Genomic DNA, 18,876 nt, shown 5'->3' on the forward strand with positions numbered 1-18,876 from the left:
CCGAGCTCCTACTAGGGTCCCCCTGGGGAGGCGGAGCCTGGGGCCTGTCAGCCCCCTTGTCACCCCCGCATGCCCCCCGCCTGCCATGGAGGCAGAGGGAATGCCTGCAGGGACACGCGGCCAGCACCCCCATGTCTGTGGAGAACAGCGCAGAGAAGTAGCAGAGGAAGCCGGACTGGGCGTCCAAGCAGAGTGCTGGACTGCCCCTCTGGTCACCCCCGCGGCTGGAGAGGCGGCCTCGCGCTCTGTGCTCTGCTGGGCCGGGCGGTGGGTGGACTGACGGACAGAAGGCCGGGCCTGGGCAGCAGCGGGACTCCTGCGGGGTCCTAAAGGCCTCCTTTCTGGCTGCTTGAAAGGCAGTTTGGGGTCAAGAACACGGACCCTCCACTCCTTGCTGTGCCTCCCAAGCCAGGCCATGTCCTCCACGTCCTCTGGGCTCCCGTGGGGTCTCAGGCGTCAAGGCTGGGGCACCACCCGTTCACAAAGCCGCTTTGAGGGGGAACGACAGGCCCGAAGGACGCACCCCAGCCTGGCCTGGCCTCCTTTGGACGTGAGGGGTCGAAGGGCTGGGCAGGGCGTGGGGGTGGGGGGCGGGCAGGAAGGGACATGCCCACGAGCACCTGCTCTGAGCCCCCTCCTGCCTCAAACAGGGTGCTGGGGGCTCCGCTGGAGGCGGCAGCATCCCCGAGGATGGGCCTGCTGGCGTCCTTTTTCTCCTCTGTGTCTCTTCGGGCCTGACTGAGGGCAGAGGTTCAGGACACATCTGCCATGGGGGCCAGCCTGGTCAGCGTGCCAAGCAGGAGGGTGGAGGACGCGGGGCAGGCACAGCTGGGGGCCCTGACCGCTTGGAATCTGTAGCAGCCTGGGCTGGCTCCCCGGAGGTTCCCAGGTGGGTTCTCGGGCTGGCTCCCCGGAGGCTCCCGGGAGGCTCCCAGGTGGATTCTCGGGGAGCTCCCAGGCAGATAATGCAGCCACCTCTCAGGAGGAGGCACTCTGGTCTGCAGGGCTTCTCTCCGGACCCCCCCGCCCCTCCTCGGGTTTGAGTCCCTTTCCAGGCGGGTTTGCTGTTGGGCAGGGGCTCCCCCCTCAGGTGTGGAGCGGAGCTGAGGAGCAGGAGCCTCTGGGGTGAACTGGGATCTTTGAGGCGGACGTCTGGTCACGTGCCAGGGCTCCCTGCTGGGATTTGGCTCAGCCTCGCTCCCTCAGCAGAATCACAACCCTGAACGAGTTGTATTTGGTGACTCTGATTTAGAGAAAGTTCAAAAACTGCCAGGTGGCGCTCACCCCGGGCTCCCGTCCCTGGGGCAGCCTGTTTGCCTGGTGTGCGCTGCAAACCCAGCACCACCATTGCAGCTTGTTTCATTTAAAATGAGGTCAGTTTATAAGGGCAGCAGTGGGGTGACCTTGAACTTGGTAGTTGCCAGCTGTTTTCAGTCTCAGAAGCATGTAGTTGTTGATTTCAGATTCTGGGGCTCGGGAACAGACCAGAGCTGAACTCTGATAGCCAGGGAAGGTCTGGGTCTGTCCGCCTGACCTGGGGTTGGACTGCGAGCAGAGCCCATCACCTGCCTCAAGTGGCCAGGCATTGGCCACTGTGCCCCTGAGAGAAAGTGGGAAAGTGGTCCCTACAGAGGGAGGTGGAAACATACCCACAGCAAAACCTTGGAATTGTAGAGGTTAGCCCTAGTTGAGAAGACTAGAAAACACACCCTCCCACAGCAGAGCCGTTGGGTTATCTGCCCCCTTCCTGGTTGTTGGTACTCAGTCGCTCAGTTGTGTCCGACTCTTTGCGACCCCATGGACTGCAGCATGCCATGCTTCCCTGTCCTTCACTGTCTCCCAGGGTTTGCTCAGACTCATGTCCATTGAGTCGATGGTGCCATCCAACCATCTCATCCTGTCGCTGCCTTCTGCTCTCAGTCTTTCCCAGCATCAGAGTCTAATGAGGTGCCTCTTCGCATCACATGGCCAAAGTACTAGAGCTTCAGCATCAGTCTTTCCAATGAATATTCAGGTTGATTTCCTTTAGGACTGACAGGTTGGATCTCCTCGCAGTCCAATGGGACTCTCAAGGGTCTTCTCCAACACCACAATTTGAAAACATCAGTTCTTCATCGCTCAGCCTTCTTTATGGTCCAGCTCTCACATCTGTACACGAGTACTGGAAAAACCAAAGCTTTGACTATATGGACCTTTGTCGGCAAAGTAATGTCTCTGCTTTTTAATACGCTGTCTAGGTTTGCCATAGCTTTTCTTCCAAAGAGCAAGCATTGTTTAACTCTATGGCTGCAGCCACCATCTGCAGTGATTTTGGAACCCAAGAAAATAAAGTCTCTCACTGTTTTCATTTTTTCCCCATCTATTTGCCAAGAAGTAATGGAACTGGGTGCCATAATTTTAGTTTTTTGAGTGTTGAGTTTTAAGCCAGCTTTTCACTTTCCTCTTTCACCTTCATCAAGGCTCTTTAGTTCCTCTTCACCTTTTGCCATTATAGTGGTATTATCTGCATATCTGACCAGCAAAGTGGATGGCTGCAGTGGAAAGAAGGCCATTGAGGCCTTGCGCTTGGACAATCCCCGACTGGCTCACGTGGAAAGAGCCCGAGCATGAGGGGCGGGGCCCTGCTGGGCCCCGGCTCCCCCGTAGGGCGGGGCTCTGGCCGACCGGGCCTTTGCTGCTGCTGCTGGGCCCGGGCTCCCCGCAGCGCGGGGCTCAGGCCGACCGGGCCTTCTCTGCTGCTGGGCCTGGGTTCGCTGCAGGGCGGGGATCGGGCAGACCGGACTGGGCAGACCGGACCTTCGCTGCTGCTGGGCCCGGGTTCCCCGCAGGGCGGGGCTCGGGCGGATTGGGCCTTCGCTGCTGCCCCTCTTTACGTGTGTTCCCTCTGTGTGCACGTTCAGTTGCGTCTGACTCTGTAACCCTTTGACTGTAGCTTGCCAGGCTTCCCTCTCTATGAGATTTCTCAGGCTGCTGGTCTTTACTACTAAAATAAAGCCTCCATCTTTTCACAGAGAAAATGTCCCTGGGGTCATACAAGGGTGGAGTGGCCTGGGGGCTGGACTGTGCTGGGAAGAAGGAGGGGGCTATGGGCTGGAGACCCTCTCCGAAGCCTCCACGGCACCCATGGGCCCTGCCTGCAGCGGGACTGGAGGCCAGGAGAGGAGGCCTGTTTAGGGTTCCCTTAAAGCAGCCGATTGCTCTCAGCCCCACACGGGCCTGACTGGCTGCATCCCCGGGTCCCAGCCCCACCCCCGCCAGGAGCTCGCTGCCTCAGGGCTCATTGGCTGGGTCGGTGGGTGGTGGGTGGATGGTCCTGGCCGTGGCTGTGTGCTGTGAAGGGTCAGGGGCTCCAGAAACAGCCAACACCGGCATTGACCACATGAAGCCTGCCTGGCCAGACGCGCACTCAGCCCTGGGGCCAGGGTGAGGCCTGGCTGTTGGGGGTGAAGGGGAGGAAGAGCCAGGCTGGGCTCCCAGGGAGCGGCCCTGGGCTGTCTCCAGCGCCTCCTGTTGGGGACCCTCTGGCTGGGCCCAGGGTCACCCCCCACCCCAGGCCACACAGGTCCCAGAGGTGGTGGGGTCATGGTGGGGTCACAGAGGCACAGTGGGCTGTGGAGCTGGACCAGCCCTCGTGCCCAGCACTGCCCTGGGGCCCCAGGCGACAGACAGACAGTGGATACACCAGACAGGAGGGTGAGGGGTGTGAGTGGCACCTTCCCACGTGCAGGACACGCTTGTCCTGCTGCTCCCTGGCCGGGCCCCGGTGTGGGCAGGACCCCAGGGCAGCACTGCCAGCTGAGGGGCCCAGAGCCCGGCTCTGGCCTCCCCCAGCCAGGCAACACTGCCCTCCCCCTCTTGGTGGGAACACCTCCGTGGGTGCCCTGAGGGGATGGCAGCTGGGAGAACCGTGCACCCCCAGTCCCCCAGAGAAGGGGTGCTGTGGGATGGGCCTCTGTATTAGAGACCCCAGCTGCCTGGAGTGGCAGTCCTCCCAGGGTTGGGCCAGACTTGGGGTGGGAGGTGGGCAGAAGGCGTCTGGGATTAGGTCCCAGCAAGGGGCAGGCAGGGGCAGGCAGCTGGGTTTTTCCCAGTGGGGCCTGGGCAGACGGGCCGGATTGCCTGCCTCACTCCACGTCCATTCAAATGGCCGTAGATAGCAAACGCTGAGGACAGAGGAGGGACGAGGCCTTGTCACGAGCTGAGGACTGGCCCCAGCCGCTGCAGAGCCCGGGAGGCCCGGGCTGCAAACGGCCTCGGGGACATCTGCGTGGGGTGGGTACCTGAGACCCCAGGTGGGGAGGGAGGGTTGCTTCCCAACAGACAGACTGCTCCTGCAGGCACCAGCACCCCCAGGGAGGCACTTGCTAGGAGTGCCCCCGCCCAGTCCCCAAGTAGCTGTTCAGGGCCTCCAGGGCAGGCCGCAGCCCTCAGACCCGAGGAAAGCGTCTCAGGGGAAAGGAGCCGTGAACAGGAGGGGGGGCGTCCATACCGGCCAGCAAAACACGTGGAGGCTACTGGGTCCTCGGGGGTTAAGGGAGACGGAACTCTCGGATGTTATTAAAGTTCTGGTAGTAGATATGAGTAATTAATGAAAGGGTGGCAAAATAAATTTCAAGAAATCTCCTCCAAAGACAGAGAAGAGGAGACATAAGAAAATTAGAGGTTCTTCCAGGAAGCCCAGCATCTGAGTCAGAGTCATCTCAAGAGGAGAGAATCCAGGGGTGCCTAGCGGACCTCGCCCCGTCCGTCCCTCCTTCTGGCACCCTGCATGTGGGCAGGGGAGATCCCCCAGGAGGGGAGCAGAGTCCCACCTGCAGTCAGGAGTCGGGTGGTTCAGAGCTCCCAGCACCAACAGGAAGGACCATCACCATCAGCGCTGAGGACAGCTTCTCACCCAGAGCCATGCCCAACCAGGCTTCTAGCCGAGGCCTGGTGCCTGTGAAGACACTCCCAGACAGCCGAAAACAGTCGAATATCCCTCCTTGCAATTATTCTCAGGCAGCTCATGGAGAATGTGCTCCTCTAGAGTCAGGAGGAAACTGAGAAGCCAGGGATGCAGGACGCGCCGGGGAGAAGCGGGGCAGGGAGGCCCAGGGCGCCGGGCTCGTCCTGCGCCACTGGGCTGGAGAGCAGCCGTCCAGAGCAAGACGGGAGGGCAGAGGCTTGCAAAGGGATGTCCCCCTGGGACAGGCGGCACTCCTCCAGCTTGTCTGAACATCCTGGGGAGGCTTGTGGTGCTGTCAGTCCCGTTCACGACAGCTTTGTAAGGAATCCAACAGGGAAGAAATGGTGTCTTTTTTTTTTTCTTTACTCTTCCCCCCTCTTTGCTGCTACTATTAAGTCGCTTCAGTCGTGTCCGACTCTGTGCGACCCCACAGACGGCAGCCCACCAGGCTCCCCCGTCCCTGGGATTCTCCAGGCAAGAACACTGGAGTGGGTTGCCATTTCCTTCTCCAATGTATGAAATGGAAAAGTGAAAGTGAAGTCGCCCAGTCGTGTCCGACTCTTTGCGACCCCGTGGACTGCAGCCTACCAGGCCCCTCCGTCCATGGGATTGTCCAGGCAAGAGTTCTGGAGTGGGGTGCCATTGCCTTCTCCGTTCCCCCTCTTTAGATAGGATAATCTCTACTGCATGCTTAGTTGCTAAGCCGTGTCTGACTCTTTGCAACCCCATGAATGGTAGCTCTCCAGGCTCCTCTGTCCATGGGAATCTCCAGAAAAGAATACTGGAGTGGGTAGCCATTCCCTTCTCCAGTGGATCTTCCTGACTAGGGATCAAACCCCAGTCTCCTGCATTGCAGGCAGATTCTTTACTGTCTGAGCCACCAGGGAGGCTCTAATTTCTATTGATCTGTCTTCAAATTCACTGACTCTTTAATCTGCCATCTCCAATCTGCTGTCAAGCCCAGTCAGTGGATTTTCCATCTGTTATTATACTTGTATACTTTTTGTTGGAGAATTGCCATTTAGTTCTTTCATGTTGTTGTTTAGTCCAGCTCTTTTGCGACCCCGTGGACTGTAGCCCACTACGCTCCTCTGTCTGTGGGATTTCCCAGGCAAGAATACTAGAGTAGGTTGCCATTTTCTTTTCTAGGGATCTTCCTGATCCAGGGATCGAACTCACATCTCCTGCATTGGCAGGTGGATTCTTTACTGCTGAGCCATCGGGGTTCCCATTCTTTTACGTAATTTCATGTAATTTCCACTTCTACCTCTCTGTTTCATGAAGATCGTATTATTCTTTAACTTTCTGAACATGTTTTTCGTTCATTCTTCGAACATAGTTATAAGAGTTGTGTTAAAGTCTTTGCTAAATGCAGCCTCTGGGCCTCCTTCAAGGTGCTATCATGTGTTTTTCTGTATTCTTCCCCCTTACCTATGGGTCGTATTTTCCTTTGTGATTTTTATATTATCTACTGAACATCGTGAATGGTCTGTTGTAGGGACTCTCCTGTTACCTTCGTCTGAAGAATGCTGAGTGTTGTTCTACTGAGCAGGCGGTTTCTGATTACCTTGAACTGGTGAAGGGGGCATAGCTTGGCATTCCGTTCAGTCAGTTCAGTTCAGTCACTCAGTTGTGTCTGACCCTGTGACCCCATGGAATGCAGCACACCAGGCCTCCCTGTCCATCACCATCTCCTGTAGCTTGCTCAAACTCATGTCCATCATGTCAGTGATGCCACCAGCCATCTCATCCTCTGTTGTCCCCTTTTCCTCTCGCCTTCAATCTTAACCAGCATCAGGGTCTTTTCCAATGAATCAGTTCTTCATATCAGGTGGCCAGAATATTGGAGTTTCAGCTTCAGCATCAGTCCTTCCAATGAATATTAACGACTGATCTCCTTTAGGATTGACTGGTTGGATCTCCTTGCAGTCCAAGAGACTCTCAAGAGTCTTCTCCAACGCCACAGTTCAAAAGCATCAATTCTTCGGCGCTCAGCTTTCTTTATGGTCCAACTCACATCTGTACATGACTACTGGAAAAACCATAGCTTTGACTAGATGGACCTTTGTTAGGGGGGATATTTATCTTGGAGAGGTTCAACCTACAAAGTGTCCCATGGGCTTGCTGGGGCTTAGGGGCTTGGCTACATTGGTTGGGTTGGCAGAGAGGGTCTACAGTGGTTCTCACTTGCTGTGGTCACTGGGATGGATCCTTGAGCGAGCGGCACCACTTGACCACTTGTGTCTCTGACGAACTCTCAGCCCAGGGATAGCTGCCTCTGGGAGCTCTGGGGGTCCTGCATTCTCACCTGCACTTCTGGCCCCAGTGGCCCCTCCAGCGGGTGCCCGGGGCTGCAGACTCCTCTACTCAGTGGGACTCTCTGCTCACCAGCCTCCAGGTTAGTGGTCTTAGCTGGGCTATTGCCACCAGCTGGGAACCGGCTCATCCCTCTCCAGCCCTGGGCATCGCTCGATGGCAGGAAGCGCATCTGTACGTGGCGTCTCGTCCAGAAGCTGGCCTAAAATGTGTCCAGTGGACACTGTTTGCAGCGGGAGTTGCTCTGGCCTGGCACAAGTCTGGAGCCAATGAATAAGAAAGAGAAGTGCGTAGAGCTCGCGCCAGCTCAGCCAGGCCCTGCTCGCGTGCCCCATGAGACTCGGCGGAAACCCTCAGAGAGCTGTTTCCAGGCTCATGGGGTGGGGGTGGGTTCTCACCTTGAGCTTGGTCAGTCAGTGTAAGACTGGAGCCTCAGGAAACAGCCATATCAGCCTGTTAGAAGTTTGACGGTAAACATCCAAAGCTTGTGGGAGTGGTGGCCTGTGGGGCAGCAGAGTGGGTTGGGAAAAAGACAGCAGAGGGGGCAGCTGAGGGGACCTTCCGATCCAGGCCTGTGTCAGAACCTGGGTCTAAACAGAGGCGCTGCGACAGTCACATGATGCAAACCACACCGCGAATGAGGTCAAACTGGCCTATTTCCCTAAATGTGGAAAAGTGAAATGCACGTTGGCAGGAGCCTGTTGACCTCCTGGGGACAGTAGCGCTTTGCTCTCGGCCTGGATGATTTAGAGCTGGCTGCGCCCATGGGGCAGACTCCAGTAGGGAAGCTGAGGCTGCCCGAGGCCCTGCCTCCCAACCACAGAAGTGGGCCCTGCGTGGCTGCCCTCTAAGGTCTCTCCCCTTGTGTGGAGCCTGCAGCCTAACTGTCCGTCTCCACTGGTCTCCAGCAGCTCCTGCATCTTCCCTGAGAATGGACCCTGGAGACCCCGAGGAAAAGCCTGCTGCCGCTGACCCCGCTGCCGACCCCACTGGGGGTGAGTCCCCGCGGGTGAGGGTGTGCCCCTCACAGCCCCAGGTCCAGCTACGCAGTGCTGGGCGGGCCATGGGGTGGGTGTGGGGTCTGTGCACGCGGCAGGGACAACGGGTGGGAGGCATCTGGGTGGCATGGGCCTAGGGCACGGAGAGCGGCCTCGGGGGTGGGTGGGAGCAGGCCGCTGGCTGCTGCCATGGCCTCCTGTCCCGGGGGCCATGGGCGCACCTCCTGTTGCCTGGGAAACGTGACCCCGTGGTCCCATGGTGGCCTGCCTGCTGGCTGCTCGGCCATGGCTGGGCAGACACCTCTGGGAGGAGGACAGAGCCCACGCTGAGGTGTGGGTGGAGCTGGGTGCGCAGGGGCAGGTGGTTTGCTCTGGAGCCCTCACTGCACCCCACACCAAGTATGGACACAAGGCATCTCATCCATCCGGCCGATAAGGGGAGAGCAGGGGGATTGACAGGTGTCTGAAGAGCAGGAGCTCCCACACTGGCCCCCACGTGGCCCCCAGCCTCAAGAGAGCCGAGGCTCTCGGCTCTGGATTCTCCTCCAGAAACCCTGAACTCTTCTCGGGCGGTGTCTCTGGGCTCAGTGGGGCTTGCTTTCTGCGCGTCTGCTGTGTTTGGTGATGTGGGTGGGGCAGACTCAGGGCCACACAAAGTCTGATATGAAGCCCCCCCAAGAAAGACGATCACGCGGGAGAGGAGACAAAGGCTGGAGAAGCAGGGGCTCCTCCCAGGCCAAGACCCTGTGTCCAGTTGGAGAGTGGTCCCCTTCCTGCTACCCCGAGCATCCTGAGGGGCTGTCTCCATGCTGGGCTTGCTCCCTGAGTGGGCACACTGGTAGGAGGGAGAGCCCCCAACATGTAAGCGAAACTGCAGCCCCTTCTGCAGATGGTGTGGACAGAGGTCTGGTCCAGCCTCTGTGCCCACACATCCAGGGTCCTGGGCATCTCCCTGGGGTCCTCTGAGGTACACATTTTGCTCCAACAGACTCTCCAAGGGGGCAACGGCGGGTGCCTTTAAACTAAACCTAAAAAATGGACTCCATTGCTGCCCAAGTGTCCTCAACATGAACACCAAGCTGTTCCCCAGAGGCCCCCACTGTGTGAAGCCTTTGGGCCCTAAAGCCCACCCTATTGGGAAAGGGGATCAAACACAATCCCCCCCATCAGACACAGTCCCCCCCGATCAGACATAGTCCCCCCCATCAGACACAGCCCCCCATCTCACACCGCCCCCATGAGACACAGTTCCCCAATCACACACGGTACCCCATCACACACAGTCCCCCCATCACACACAGTCCCCCCATCACTCACAGCCCCCATCACACACAGTCTGCCCCCATCACACACAGTCCCCCCATCACTCACAGCCCCCCACACACACAGTCCCCCCATCACACACAGCCCCCCACACACACAGTCCCCCCATCACACACAGTCCCCCCATCACACACAGTCTCCATCACACACAGTCCCCCCATCACACACAGTCCCCCACACACACAGTCCCCCCATCACACACAGTCCCCCACACACACAGTCCCCCCATCACACACAGTCCCCCCCACACACACAGTCCCCCCCACACACAGTCCCCCCATCACACACAGCCCCCCACACACACAGTCCCCCCATCACACACAGTCCCCCCATCACACACAGTCCCCCCCACACACAGTCCCCCCATCACACACAGTCCCCCCATCACTCACAGCCCCCCACACACAGTCCCCCCATCACACACAGCCCCCCACACACAGTCCCCCATCACACACAGCCCCCCCATCACTCACAGCCTCCATCACACACAGTCCCCCCATCACACACAGCCCCACACACACACAGTCCCCCCATCACACACAGCCCCCCCCACACACAGTCCCCCCATCACACACAGTCCCCCCATCACTCACAGTCCCCCCATCACACACAGTCCCCCCATCACTCACAGCCCCCATCACACACAGTCCCCCCATCACTCACAGCCCCCATCACACACAGCCCCCATCACACACAGTCCCCCCATCACTCACAGCCCCCATCACACACAGTCCCCCCATCACACACAGTCCCCCCACACACAGTCCCCCCATCACACACAGTCCCCCCATCACACACAGCCCCCATCACACACAGTCCCCCCATCACACACAGCCCCCCATCACACACAGTCCCCCCATCACTCACAGCCCCCATCACACATAGTCCCCCCATCACACACAGTCCCCCCATCACTCACAGCCCCCATCACTCACAGCCCCCATCACACACAGCACCTCATAGAGTTAAAATCACACCGTGTGCAGAGGCTCTGCCAGCAGATCCCTTCCAGGTTCCTCCGTGTCTTCTCAGAGCTTTGACAGCTCACGTCTGCCTTGCTGTATCGTATCCCATTTCTGACGGGAGCAGAGTGTATTTCTCCGAGCACCGATGTTTCACTTTTCCTAAGTCCTGTGGCATCAGTGTCTCCTCCTGTCTGCTCTGCACTGGCGGTGCCTCCAGGGTCATGTCAACTGGACAGCGGGCTCCTCCCAGTGTCTCTGTTTCAGGGAGCATTTTCCACGTTAAGGCCTCTGTTCACTGAGGGTTTTGATAGACACCTTTTATCTGGATAAGACGTCCCTTCTCTTCCTGGTTCTCTGGGCTGTGTCTTCAATGGTGCCTAGAATTACTCTTCGCAAGTTGTCGCATTTACAGGAGACGCTTGTGCATCCAGTGAGAGGGTGCGGTCACTTTCCTCCCTCGTGGCAGTGTGAGCAGGCCGGATGCGCCTTCAGTTGCCAGCCGACCTTGCTTTCCGGGACAGAGCCTCCTGGGGCTCCCCACGGCTCCCGTCTTCCCTGCGGGCACCCGTCCTCGGGGCCTGTGGCTCGGGTCTCCCGTCCTTCCGTCTGTCCGTCCGGCTCCCTGCGGAGCGGCCGCTGCCCTTTGCCACTTGACTCTCGAGTGGCCTCGCAGGTGCGGTCACCTGGGCTCCTGCTCCCCCAGGTGTGGACCGAAGATCCTGAGTCTGACCCCGAGTTCCCGGCTAAGGGCCGGGTGCTCCTCCCGCCTGCACTGGGGCGGGGCTACCCCCCAGCCCCGTCGTCCCCGTTGGCGGGTCTCACGGCCTCCCTCCCCAGGCTCTGGGCCATGGCCCCTGATGGGAAAGAACCAGGTTTGTCCGCAGCTTCTCAGGGGGCTGGACAGGTGACGGCCCCACACCCACGCAGCAGAACTTGCAAGGCCGGATGGACTAGGCCTGCAGGCTCAGGCTGGGGCAGGGGGATGGAGGTGGGGTGGGTTAGGGGCGAGGTGCTGCGGAGGCTGGTGGGGTGCGGTGAGGGGGAGGGCGTGGGGAGCGGGAACCCTGCCAGCCGGGCACAGAGGGTGAGGCCCAGCAGGCAGGCAACCAGGGGGCACTGGTGGCCATGGGCAGCTCAGAGCCTGGTCCCCAGGCCCCAGCCTCAGAAGCGGCTCCCCTTCCCAAGCCCAGAGCAGGCAGCGGTGACCTTTCCCCGACAGCCAGCCCTCCTTGGCCCTAACCTGGGAGCTGGCCTGAGGGCACCAACTCTTCCAGCTTGAGGGTGACCCAGACCTCTGCCAGCCCTGGCAGCACTGGGCTGAGCAGGCGCCCACTCTGGGACCCCACGCCCTGCTCTGCAGCTGGGGGCAAGGAAGCTTCGGGGCTCCGGCCTGGGTGGGACTCGCCAGGGGCAGGACAGGGCAGAGGGAGGATGGGGAGGCAGAGGCCGGGACCACTGTGGGCCAGACAGTGGGCCGTGGATGGGGGGTGCCCCTGGGCCAGGTCAGTGCCCCCAGCCTCCCCGCTCACACGGACCAGGGGCCCACTGCGGCAGGAACGCTCACACGGACCAGGGGCCCACTGCGCAGGAACGCGAGTTCGGGCTCCCTGAGCTGAGCCAGAAGACCCCCTGCCAGGGGGCCAGGCCACCTGTAGGGAGGGGCCGCAGGGCTGAGCTCCCCGCCGCACTCAGCCTCTCCACAGCTCTGTCCTGTCCCCTCAGGCCAGGACCCACGCCTGTTCCTGCAGACCCTGCAGACGCTGTGGTCCACTCGGGAGCCGCAACAGGTGAGCTGCTTCGTCGAATGTTCTGGGGGCCGCATGGGGTTGGGGCGGGGAGACAAGGCCTGTTGGGCGCACAGAGCAGGAGGAGAGGGCAGTACCCACCACCAGCTTGCGGGCAGCAGGGGGCACCTGGCGGGCCTCATGCTGTGCCTCCTCTGCCAGAAGGCCTGGAGGACAGCTGTCGGGACGGCGGGGGAGGGTGTGTGTGGTCTGGCCGGCAGGCAGCCAGGGTCTTCCATGGCCATTGGGCCCCGCACACCGGGTCCCGCCAAGCCCTGCAGGACGCAGCTCTGCCTCAGCCCCTGGGTGGCACCAGTACTGGCCCTCGGCCGCTCCTCCCTGCACCGAGCTCCCCCGAGGCCCCGAGGAGTCAGGCTTCCCTGGTCCCCGGGGGGACTGGCTGCGGGAGCCATGAGTGGCTGGAGTGGGGGGCCCATCTTCTTGGGCCAGCCTGGCCTCCCTACCCCCACCCCTCACCGACCCCGTGACTCCAGGGCCGGTGAGTTCCAGGAAGGCCACAGGCCTGCAGGGGAGGCCTGTCTGTGAGCCAGAGAGGCTCACGGGGCTTCCCAGGGCACAAGGCAGCCTTCTGTCTGGACAGACCCCTGCGTGTCTGAGCTGAGCAGCCTCGGTCAGTTAGCTGCCCAGCGCCTCCCCCGACCCGCTTAGGCCTGTGAACAGCCGGCTCCGGTTCTTAGCTGGAGAAATCCAACACTTCTGCAAAGGCAAAAGCTTCTTGATTTTCCAACTCTGTGCCCCATGGCTTTGAGGGCGACTCTGGAGGCAGGGCGGCGGAGCTATGAGGCCTTCCCGCTGAGACGGGCCTGCCTGCTTCCGGAAGGCGGAGACTGCATGCTTCCTGTCGGGGGTCGAGCTGAAGCATCTGGGGAGAGCCGCCTGTCTCTGTTCCCTGAAGCCGGGCGCTGCGGGCCTCCACCTGGGCTGGGCCGGGGGTCGGGAATGTGCCCGTGAAACCCAGGTCTCCCTGGGGTGACTCGGGCAGAGTTTCCACTTCCGGACTTATTTCCCAGGGGAGTGCCCACTTCCTGGGCATCACCACGGTTCCTGCGAGCCCTCCTGCGAGCCCGAGGACAGCACAGCCCCTCCCTGCCCCCGCCCCCCCCCCCGCCCCCTCTCCAAGGCTGACCTCCGCCTTCAGGCGCTGGAGGTTTGGTATCTCGGGCTCCATCGTCCTTCCTCCTTTCTGATTTTCGCTGGGTCTCCTTGACCAGTGTGTTCTTCATTTCCAGAGAGACGCAGGGCCGTGTCTTGGTATCTGTCGGCCCCGCGTTCCTGGCTGGGAAGGCCCCTGACCCTGCTCTGGCTTCTGTGGGGGCCAGGCTTGTTCTGTGGGGTTTGTATAAATGCTCTGAGTTCCCTTTTCGGGGCTGGTGTCCCACCAGGAGAGAACACAGGCTCACTCTCCAGAGCTCGCGCTGGGCCCCTGCTCGTGGCCGGCACACACTGCCCAGTGTCATTGCGGACACTCGGACACTCGTGAGGCCTGAGGCCCAGCAGCAAGGCGGGGTGTGGGGTCCCTGCAGGGCCTCAAGGGGTGGGGAGAACAGCTGGGCTGGGCTGGGAGGGCGCCGGGGACGATGCCCACCCTGGCCTCCAGGGCTGGAGGTGTGGTGGCTGAGCCCTGGCGGGGGGTCAGACGAGCAGGGGGCCCTGGAGGCCGGCGCAGCCCAGAGCAGGGGCCTCAGGACGGGACGGGGTCGTGGGGCTGACCCTGCAGAACTCCTGGGAGCTTTGCCCTGTGAGGAAAGAACTGGGATGGAGCGGGGTCTGTGGTCGAGCCTGTAAGAGGGGATTGGCCGGGACTGGAGGGCCAGGCAAAGGAGGGGCAGCGCTGAGGCATGGAGGCAGAAGGGGGCCCAGCTGGGGGGGCCTGAGAGCCTCCGAGGGGGGAGCCAGGGTGGGACGGGCAGGGGAGGGTGGTGCTCCCCACGCGCGGCCCAGCCCTGCACCCTGGGGACTGCTGGAAATGCTCATTCCTGGGCGCACCCCAGCCCCATGGGGCAGGAACCCGGCTGTGCTCTCAGGCCCTCTGGGGCTCCGCCCCAAGCCCACTGGAGTTGGGGGATGTGCCTTCACCCCTGAATGTGAGTAGGAAGGAGGGGCTGTGCCCAGGCCCCAGCTGGGTGGAGGTTAGGAGGGGGAGGGGGCCAGAAGGAGGGAAGGAGGGAGGGAGGGGTCAGCCGGGGCCCCGGGGCCGGGTCTGAAGGGCCGTCGGTGTAGACGCTGCGCCCAGCATGCCTGGGTTGAGGAGCCGCGTGGCCGGGGGCGCTGGGCCTGGTGTGTGCGATCCGCCCGCGGCCGTGGCCTCTGCTTAGGGCCGCTGTGTCTTACCCTTCACTTGGGTCTGATTGCTCTTCTCTCTCATGATTTCAGATGTGTTTGTTTTTTGTCTTCACTCCCAAGCTGGTATCTTACCATCCTTTACTCTTGGAGCTTTGATTGCCCCGCGGTGATCATCACTCCCCATGGGTGTTCCTCGTGAATCCTGCGGTTTTCACGGGAGTTCATCTCAGTGCAGCTCGTCCTTTCTGGTGGCCAAGGGCCAGGCCCAGAGGTGTCCCCAGGACTGACCTCCTGAGCACACGTGGAAACAAATCCAAAGCCGTGCGAGGGGGGTCCGTGTTCAGGAGTGGCTTTCCTCCCATCCCGGGAGAGCAGGCAGGCAGATGTGGCCCAGGTCACCCCGCACTCCAGGGGGCTCCTGCCCAATGGCCAGAAAGCAGCAGGTTTAAAGTCACAAGGATGTGAGTGGATGTCGCTCCAGGAGCGTCCTGGGGAGCCCGCCCGGGGCCATGGCCGTCCCCCTGCCTGAGACCTGCCACCCGACGGGGCCCCTGAGCCCCGGGCTGAGCACAGCAGAGGTGTTTGTGGGGGAAAGGCTCACACAGACAGGAAGGGGGTGACACCGGGGGCCTCAGGCTTCGAGAACGCTTTCCCAGGTGAGAGGATCAGAGGACAGCGGGCCCCTGGCCTCGCTGATGACCGCGTCTCCACTGCGCAGAGGCATGGGGGCTGAGACGCGGGCTTTGTCAGCAGGGCTCTGGGGAGGTCTCAGGGCTGCAGGGAGGTCTGCGCTCTCTGGACAACCCCAGAGCAGATCTGGGCATTCCTGGGCCCTCCATGATCACATGGCAGGAGCCGGGCCTGCAGACCCCCAGGGTGCAGCTCCTGTCTCAGTACCTGACTGGGTGGCTGCCATGTCCACAATAGTCTCAGGGAAGATGGGGGACTGCCTGCTCCTCAGGGGTCTCGGGAAAGTTTTGGGGGGAGTGCCCGCTCCTTGGGGGTCTCGGGGAAGGTGGGGGACTGCCTGCTCCTCGGGGGTCTCGGGAAAGTTTTGGGGGGAGAGCCCACTCCTTGGGGGTCTCGGGGAAGGTGGGGGACTGCCTGCTCCTCGGGGGTCTCGGGGAAGGTGGGGGACTGCCTGCTCCTCGGGGGTCTTGGGTAAGGTTTGGAGGGACTGCCTGCTCCTCGGGGGTCTCGGGGAAGATGGGGTGACTGCCCGCTCCTTAGTGGCCTTGGGGAAGGTGGGGTGACTGCCCGCTCCTTAGTGGCCTTGGGGAAGGTGGGGTGACTGCCCGCTCCTTAGTGGCCTTGGGGAAGGTGGGGTGACTGCCCGCTCCTTAGTGGCCTTGGGGAAGGTGGGGTGACTGCCCGCTCCTTAGTGGCCTTGGGGAAGGTGGGGTGACTGCCCGCTCCTTAGTGGCCTTGGGGAAGATGGGGTGACTGCCCGCTCCTTAGTGGCCTTGGGGAAGGTGGGGTGACTGCCCGCTCCTTAGTGGCCTTGGGGAAGGTGGGGTGACTGCCCGCTCCTTAGTGGCCTTGGGGAAGGTGGGGTGACTGCCCGCTCCTTAGTGGCCTTGGGGAAGATGGGGTGACTGCCCGCTCCTTAGTGGCCTTGGGGAAGATGGGGTGACTGCCCGCTCCTTAGTGGCCTTGGGGAAGATGGGGTGACTGCCCGCTCCTTAGTGGCCTTGGGGAAGATGGGGTGACTGCCCGCTCCTTAGTGGCCTTGGGGAAGATGGGGTGACTGCCCGCTCCTTAGTGGCCTTGGGGAAGGTGGGGGACTGCCTGCTCCTCGGGGGTCTTGGGTAAGGTTTGGAGGGACTGCCTGCTCCTCGGGGGTCTCGGGGAAGATGGGGTGACTGCCCGCTCCTTAGTGGCCTTGGGGAAGGTGGGGTGACTGCCCGCTCCTTAGTGGCCTTGGGGAAGGTGGGGTGACTGCCCGCTCCTTAGTGGCCTTGGGGAAGGTGGGGTGACTGCCCGCTCCTTAGTGGCCTTGGGGAAGGTGGGGTGACTGCCCGCTCCTTAGTGGCCTTGGGGAAGGTGGGGTGACTGCCCGCTCCTTAGTGGCCTTGGGGAAGGTGGGGTGACTGCCCGCTCCTTAGTGGCCTTGGGGAAGGTGGGGTGACTGCCCGCTCCTTAGTGGCCTTGGGGAAGGTGCCATCACTGCTTCGGGTGTGAAGCGGCGTCTCTCCCCCTGACCCCTCTGCTCGGAGTGCTTTAGGTCGAGGGCCCTGTGTCTAGCAGCAGCAGGACGGGGGCCCTGGAAGCCGCTGCTCTGCAGGGCTTTCTGGGGGAGGGTGAGTGAGCCGACGCCCGGCTGTCAAGGGCAGAGGCCCGAGCCTTCCAGGGAGCAGGGCCTTACCTCAGGAGGATGCGCCACCACCTCCCATGCCCTTCCCAGACTTCTGTGGGTTGGCACGGAAGAGTCCATCCATGGGGGAGACCGGACACCTCAGAGGGAAGAGATGGCCCTGCGCTCTGCCCATCTCTGCGGGGTGGGGGTGTCTCTGTGGGCTCGCAGGGTCGTCGAGGCATCCTTCCTTCTGGCAACGCTCCGCTCTCAGCGCCTTGTCACCCCGGTCCCAGGACAGGGGCTTCTTGGGAAAAGCTTTTCTTCTTTGTGGCCTTGAGCTGGGGGGGTCCCTTCCTCCAGCCCCTGCCCTGGCCCGTGGCTGCCTTCACACCCTCTGTGGTGCTGGAGGGAGGGGCTGGCCATGCACAGGGCCCTGCTGGTCACGTGAAGGACGCCGTGATACTTGCTGCTTCCCGGGACGTGGGTGGCGGAGACACACCTCTTGTTTCGGTTGTTCAGCTGTTACGAGTCTCTAGAAAAGCAAAAAGGCACTTTTCAGTTTGGGTTTTTCTTTCCTTTTTTCTGTTTCCGGGCATTTCTTAGGCCCACTGCCACGTCCCATGCATGCCACGCAGGTAGTCATGGCACAGAGGGGTGCCACCCAGCTTCTGGCCCAGGGATCCAGCCTGGCCTTTGCGAGACCATCTGCCTGGACGGTCCCCGTGCCCAGCCCCAGTGCAGCTGGCAGGGAAGGTGGGGCAGCTCCGTTCTGGTGGGAGGGCTGTCAGTGAGGACTCACTACAGTGGGGTCTTGCGTCTCCACAGCTCCGGGAGGAAGCCTGGAAGGGGTTCGCCACCCTGGACAACCCGCTCACCACTCTCCTGGACATGCTGGACACCAGCCGGGGCTGCAGGGCGCGGAGCCCCTCGCTGGAGGTCTGGGTGGCTCGCGAGCTGGAGCGCTGGCTGCAGGCACAGCCACGCCCGAGGCCCGTCCAGGTGAGCCCCTGGCCCATGGCCTGTTCCCGAGTCACATCCTTCTCACCCCGTCCAGCCCTCCACACAGGGCCCCATGCCCACCTGACCCGGCCCCAGCAGCCCACGAGGGTCGCCGACAGCGTGGGGGGGGCTCTGGGCCTTTGACAGGCGCGTCCTGGGCAGCCTCGACTCCCTTGTCTGTGCTGCTGCCCACCCGCAACGTCCACCCACCAGCCTGAGGCTGCAGGCGCTGGCCACCCTGCACCAGGCCCTCCCAGGCACCATGCCCCCTGCCCACATCAGGCCTCAAGACCTGGCCACAGCTGCCGCCTCCACTGAGGTCGGGTCTGGGGCTTCCAGGACGGCCCAGCACTGAAGCCGCTGCAGGCCCGTGCAGTCCAGCTCCTCACCAAGGGCCCCCCTGGCCTTGTGGAGCCGCTGGTTAGCATCTTCCAGCTGCAGGACGCAGACCGGAGCCCAGTGCTGGCTCACATTCACCAGCTGCACCAGGAGGGCAAGTTCAAAGAGGTGAGCGAGACCTTCCCTGTGGCTCTGGGCCTCGCCTCCACGGGCCAGGCCTCCACGTGGGTCAGCGGGGTGGGTGAGAGCTAGGCTGCGTGCGAGACGCCCACACTAGAAGTGTCCCCTCCACCGTGGGGGCTGTGCAGGGGCCTAAGGTCTGGGGCGCAGGGGACCAGCCACCCTGGGGCTGGCCCAGGTTCATGCCTGGCATGGGGGTCCTGGGACCCCCTCACAGTAACCAGCTGAGAGGTCTGGGCACAGCCCCCCACATCCTGCCTGGTCTACAGCACGTGCCAGGGTCCTTCCTTCCCAGGTGCCCACCAGCCTCTCACGCTTGGTCAGCAGCGTGGGGATGCCAGGCTCTGGCCCAGAAACCCACATGGCTGTGGCCCACGCTCCTTTGTTAATTCCCGGTGGGGGCGGGGGGGGGCGGAGCAGGGATGGA

General features: G+C 61.9%; 1 protein-coding gene across 7 annotated transcripts in view; it reads left to right on the forward strand.

The window, feature by feature from the left end:
* EXD3 (exonuclease 3'-5' domain containing 3) overlaps positions 1–18,876 on the forward strand; it is a 76,009-nt gene that overhangs the window by 9,573 nt on the left and 47,560 nt on the right. For 5 of the 7 annotated variants that reach the window (XM_081593311.1, XM_081593305.1, XM_081593310.1 and 2 more), the window contains 4 exons: positions 8,170–8,256; positions 12,270–12,334; positions 17,757–17,930; positions 18,270–18,437. In XM_081593311.1, coding sequence (XP_081449437.1) covers positions 8,193–8,256; positions 12,270–12,334; positions 17,757–17,930; positions 18,270–18,437 — 471 coding nt within the window. In that variant the 5' untranslated portion in view covers positions 8,170–8,192. The remainder of the gene's footprint in view (positions 1–8,169; positions 8,257–12,269; positions 12,335–17,756; positions 17,931–18,269; positions 18,438–18,876) is intronic. The other 2 variants (XM_081593307.1, XM_081593308.1) reach the window with 1 other exon arrangement.

Source organism: Giraffa tippelskirchi, chromosome 4, assembly GCF_054371585.1.
Source record: "Giraffa tippelskirchi isolate mGirTip1 chromosome 4, T2T-mGirTip1v1.2.pri, whole genome shotgun sequence".
Taxonomy (NCBI): domain Eukaryota; kingdom Metazoa; phylum Chordata; class Mammalia; order Artiodactyla; family Giraffidae; genus Giraffa; species Giraffa tippelskirchi.